The following is a 5,095-nucleotide window of genomic DNA, read 5'->3' on the forward strand; positions in this document are numbered from 1 at the left end:
TCCTCATGGAATGTAAACAAGTGGCAGTTTCCTAGTGTCTTTTTTCCCTCCATTTTCCTATTTCTCTTTTGGTTAACATCACTTTGGGCAGTCTCAGATGACTCTGACACGGCAAACAATCACCTCCCTCCCAGCCTTCACAGGTACAACGAGCAGGGCAGTTAACACAAAACAGGAAGCACCAGCTCAGAGCTCTGTGGCAGGACAGAACAGCCCATTGCCCAGAGGGAGGAGTTGTGTACAGCTCCTTATTTGGTTGAAAGGGATCACATGGGCTGCCGCATCTGAACAACAGTTGTGAAGAAGTCAGAGAACTTCGAACTCTGGCGAGCCCAGGAGACTTGGAGTGAGACGGAGAAAAAAAGACTCAAGGAATATAACACTGAGCACATGGTATGAGGGGAAAATGCCCATTAACTTCACAGTGGTGCCGGTGGAGGACACCCCAATTTCAAATGCAGACTATGATGGAGAGATAATGAAAGAAGAGGACAAGGAGGAGCCACACACGGCAGCAGGACCCTACTTAGGTGAGAGTCAGGGAATCCTGCCTAGACATGTGCAAACAGAAGAGGAGAACTTTTAAAGACTTGCTGTGAAAGGCTTGGGTTTTATTAAAAGTGTCTGTGTTTACAGTGAGCGTATCCTCAAAAGCAAATGTGTGCCATGTTTACTGGCATGTGTTTGTGAAATCATCTCCTCATGGAATGTAAACAAGTGGCAGTTTCCTAGTGTCTTTTTTCCCTCCATTTTCCTATTTCTCTTTTTCTCTGTCTTTCACTGTTTCTCTTTAGATTAACTTTCTTTTGTGGGTTCCATTGAAATTTAAAGGGACAGGTCACCCAAAAATGAACATTCTGTCATCATTTACTCAAGTGTATGAATTTCTTTCTTTTTCTGAACACAGAAAAATATATTTTGAAGAATGTTGGTAGCAAACAGTTTCTAGTAGCCTTTGATTTCCGTAGTTTTTTTCCCCCCTCCATACTATGGAAGTCAATGGATACCCTCAACTGTTTGGTTAACAACATTCTTTAAAATATCTTCTTCTGTGTTTAACAGAAAAAAGAAATTCACACAGATTTGGAACAACATGAGGGTGAGTAAATGACAGAATCTGAATAAGAACTAAATAGAAGTCAGTTCAATCATCAGGCATTTTAAGTTGCATTAGGGCTCTTGTGTAACTTGTTACTGTGTTGTTGTATCATTATTTACATGAAATGTGGAAGTTGTTGATCAATGTTCCTTCATTTTCTGACTTGAAACGCTATTGGAAAAGACATAATTGTCTTAAAGTTTTTAGTTATCCATTCACATAAGAATTGCATAATCCAGATTTTTTTCTTTTATGTGTGTTAATGTGTGTACTGGGGTGTGTAGCAGAGCTTGTGGCTCATCATTATGGAATTTGTCCTCTTCCTTTAAACTGACCTATTTAAAACTTTCCATGAAAAAATACGTTTAATTGTGCTGTTTCCCTTTTAAGATGAAATACTGCTTGTGTAAAAAAAACCTCATTAACCCTATAAATCCTACTATATCATATTTGATACAGTACATGAATTTCCATAAATTAACAAGGTCAGAACTTTGCTGAAAAACCTGCTGTACATGCATTCTGCCATCTGATTGATAGTTCAAACTTTTTTGACAAGTAAAAGGCCTACAACTCTAAACATGTCCTCATTCAGGTCATCTTTTTATTGTGAAATCTTTATAAAAATATTATGATTTTTATATAGTAAACAAGAATTTTTTTTATTGTTTTTATTATTTAATGATTTACTGGACTGAAACAACTTGATTAATCCGTACATAATTTTTTTTTCAGAAAAATCATGTTAAAATGTGAGTAGCAAATATGATACATAAGTCTTTTGAGGAACATTTATTTGTACATCTCTCAATCATCATTGTATTGCTAAAATGAAAGCTACTGAGTATTGATCATAAAACTAAGCATTGAAATATCATCTTACTATGACTATTGGGAGATCTAGAATGAAAACTAATTTGCATGACAAGCTGTCAGAATGTCATCTTCTCTTTGGGCACATAAATAACATCTGCACTAAATTGCATATTTTTGCTTAGTTTTGGCCTCTGAATAAAATTTATGTTTTTTCCCTCCTTGAGTAGGCGCACCATATTCCTACCACATATATAATATGATACTCAAAAAAAACAAAAAAAAAGATTTTCTGACTATTATTTAATATCTCAGGCTTTGCAGTGTTCAAATATTTGATATTTTATAAACGAATAATTTTATTTAGCAAGGATGCATTTAAAAGATATTTATAAAAATATAAAATATAAATATTCAAATCTGTATATTAGAATGATTTCTGAAGGATCATGTGGCATTCCAATAATGGCTACTGAAAATTCAGCTTTGCCATCACAGGAATAAATGGCATTTTAAAATGTATTCAAAGAAAACAGTTATTAGTAGTAGAGTCTATTATACGTTTAAAATCATGTCTTTATACAGTAACTATGAGCTTTTCCAAAACTTCTCAAACTAGTCCCTTTGGGATTTCATCATTTGTATACAAAATTAGCTGTGCACAGGATGATAAACAAAACTTACAAGCCACACAGAAGGAATTCTCAGGAAAATGATGTTTCGGAAGCCTTGAAAGTTTTTTTATGAACCTACTCTGTTATTGTTCTATTCTCACTGTGGAAAGAGACATGAAATTAGATCCAATGGCAGCACAGGCCTGGGAAATACATATTTCCCAATTTACTACAACGTTAAAACCAACTTTCTCTGTCCGTTAAACAGCAGCAATATACCTGTACATCAATGCAGCAATGTGTTCAGTCTTGAATTCATTCAGTAGTTTGATTGTCACTGCTTGTAAACTACTAAATATAAATTGATTTCATTTCCATATCTAATATTTATATATATAAATCTTTAAATGTTTATCATAATCATATTGTACCCACTTCAGTAATTTCACACTGGACACACTCCTCTTGTTTCACTTTGAAATGTTTCTGCAGTTACACAAATGAGGTCTAGCATGCTGGAACTGGATTTCAGTTTTTCTTTCTGCACATATTCTCTTTTGGCTGACTAACTGGTTTTGAAAAAGCCTTTACTGTAATCCCCCCTCCCCTCCTCGAGTTGATGACAAGTCATTCAAGACTTGCGTTCAGCGCCGCCAGTCAACGATCCAGTACAGAGGGTTAAAGAAATACAGGACAGAGCCAGTCTGATGTTGTTTTTGAACCTCACAGAGGACAAGACAAACTAGAGGGAAGGAAGTGGCTGATATCACCTTCATAAAGTGTATACTGGAATAAAAACTGAGAGAAGAAGAGAGATGTAGGAGACTTGGAAAAGAGAGAGGCTGATCCCCTTCAGACAGATCACCATCCTTCTTGACAAAACTAAGAAGTTGGTCTAGCATTGCTTGCAACAGGTTGAGAAGACTACATGAAGACTATTGAACTGGAATGAAATAGAAGTCAGCTGCAGTCCTGTGGTCCAACAGACGGATTTGCATCAGAGGAGACTGTACAGCAATTTACTGAGGCACAGTGTCTCCTCTTTTAACCAAACAAGAGAAAGGTAAAAAGGTTCTTACCACTCAGACCATCAGAGATGTTCACACCTTTGTTTCTGTCTCAGCATGGAGTGTGAAGAAGGTTTGAATGTAGAGACATTAGGTGAGTTTGAATCTCATCGATTTGGATCATCAAAAAAATCATTACAATGGCAAGAGTAAGCTTACGATTATACATCAACTTGTAATTAATGTTGAGCATTTGAAATTTCACATACTGGAAAAAACGCTTGTTTGACCTTTACATATACATTGGTAATGTTTCACTTTCTTTTTTACCATTGCCATATGTTTCTTGCCTTTAGGCAGAGTTGTGAGGTAGACAGCTCACAGATCTGCTGTTGTGAGGGTTTAAGATTAAAACATATTAAAAGAGCTGTTAACCACATCAAGTCATAGTTTGAGGGGAACACAAGTTGAGTGACTTCTGGACAGACAAAAAATTATCTGGATGATCTGTTTACATTTTACCTTCTCAAATATCTTTAGAAAAATATATCATGCTTGTTTGCTGCATATATTGGTTTAGTGACTGCAAACAATCATGGTATATTAAACAGTATACTGGATTTCAGCGCTGTATCAACACTTTTTGGGCTATTTCAAGATGGCAACATGACCCTTCATTTGTTTCAACAGCGTCTAGTAAATGAAAGGGTTCAGTTACATTTCTTGACTAAAATAACAGATGAAGAGATGAAGAGTTATGTGGAAAATGTGAGTTGTGTAATGTTTTCCCAAGACAAGAATAAACATGTCTGGTCAATAGAGTTAACATTTTCACTTTTATTATTTTTATTTATTTATTTATTTATTTTTTGTGCTTGTACACCTTATGTCTGGTCCAAAGCTAACAACACTGAGGGAGGAAAAAAATGGTTAAAGCTCTAATTAAGACTAAATACGCTACATGCATTTTTCAGAGATTTTTGACCTGATTTGCAATTTAGAGAAGTCAGCTTTAGTTGCTTGAAGTTAGAGAATGTCACAGGATAACAAACATGTCTGATGTTTTGAGCAGATTTTAGAATGCTTTGTTTTCATTTGTTCTGCGTCTTCTAACAACCTCGTATGTTTCTGTTGTTTCTGTTCTGTTGTGTTTGGCGAGACTTAAAATTCTGGTACACTCAATCATTTAGTGTATAATGTCAATTTTTTTCTCTGTAACCATTTACAAAGTTGGCAAGTGTAATATGACGAGTCAAGTCACCTTTATTTATATAGCGCTTTTAACAATACAGATTGTGTCAAAGCAACTGAACAGCATTAATTAGGAAAATAGTGTGTCAATAATGCAAAATGACAATAGTAAACACTAATTTTTCAGTTAAAGGCAGTTCGTCATTGAATTCAGTGATGTCATCATCCAGCTCAGTTCAGTCTAAATAGTATCTTTGCAATCATTTGCAATCAAATCAACGATATCGCTGGAAATGAAGTGTCAAAGAAACCTGGGCTTCCATACCACCTCAGCAGTGCCACAAACTGATCACCTCCATGCCACGCCGAAT

General features: G+C 35.5%; 1 protein-coding gene across 1 annotated transcript in view; it reads left to right on the plus strand.

Annotated features, from left to right (window-relative positions):
* The first annotated feature begins 308 nt into the window (after window positions 1–308).
* Window positions 309–5,095, plus strand: part of LOC107718080 (solute carrier family 12 member 7-like) — a 22,528-nt gene continuing 17,741 nt past the window's right edge. Inside the window, exon 1 of the mRNA XM_016525027.1 lies at window positions 309–530. Coding sequence (XP_016380513.1) covers window positions 407–530 — 124 coding nt within the window. The 5' untranslated portion in view covers window positions 309–406. The remainder of the gene's footprint in view (window positions 531–5,095) is intronic.

The sequence above is a fragment of the Sinocyclocheilus rhinocerous genome, unplaced genomic scaffold (genome assembly GCF_001515625.1).
Source record: "Sinocyclocheilus rhinocerous isolate Xijiao unplaced genomic scaffold, SAMN03320098_v1.1 scaffold480, whole genome shotgun sequence".
NCBI lineage: Eukaryota > Metazoa > Chordata > Actinopteri > Cypriniformes > Cyprinidae > Sinocyclocheilus > Sinocyclocheilus rhinocerous.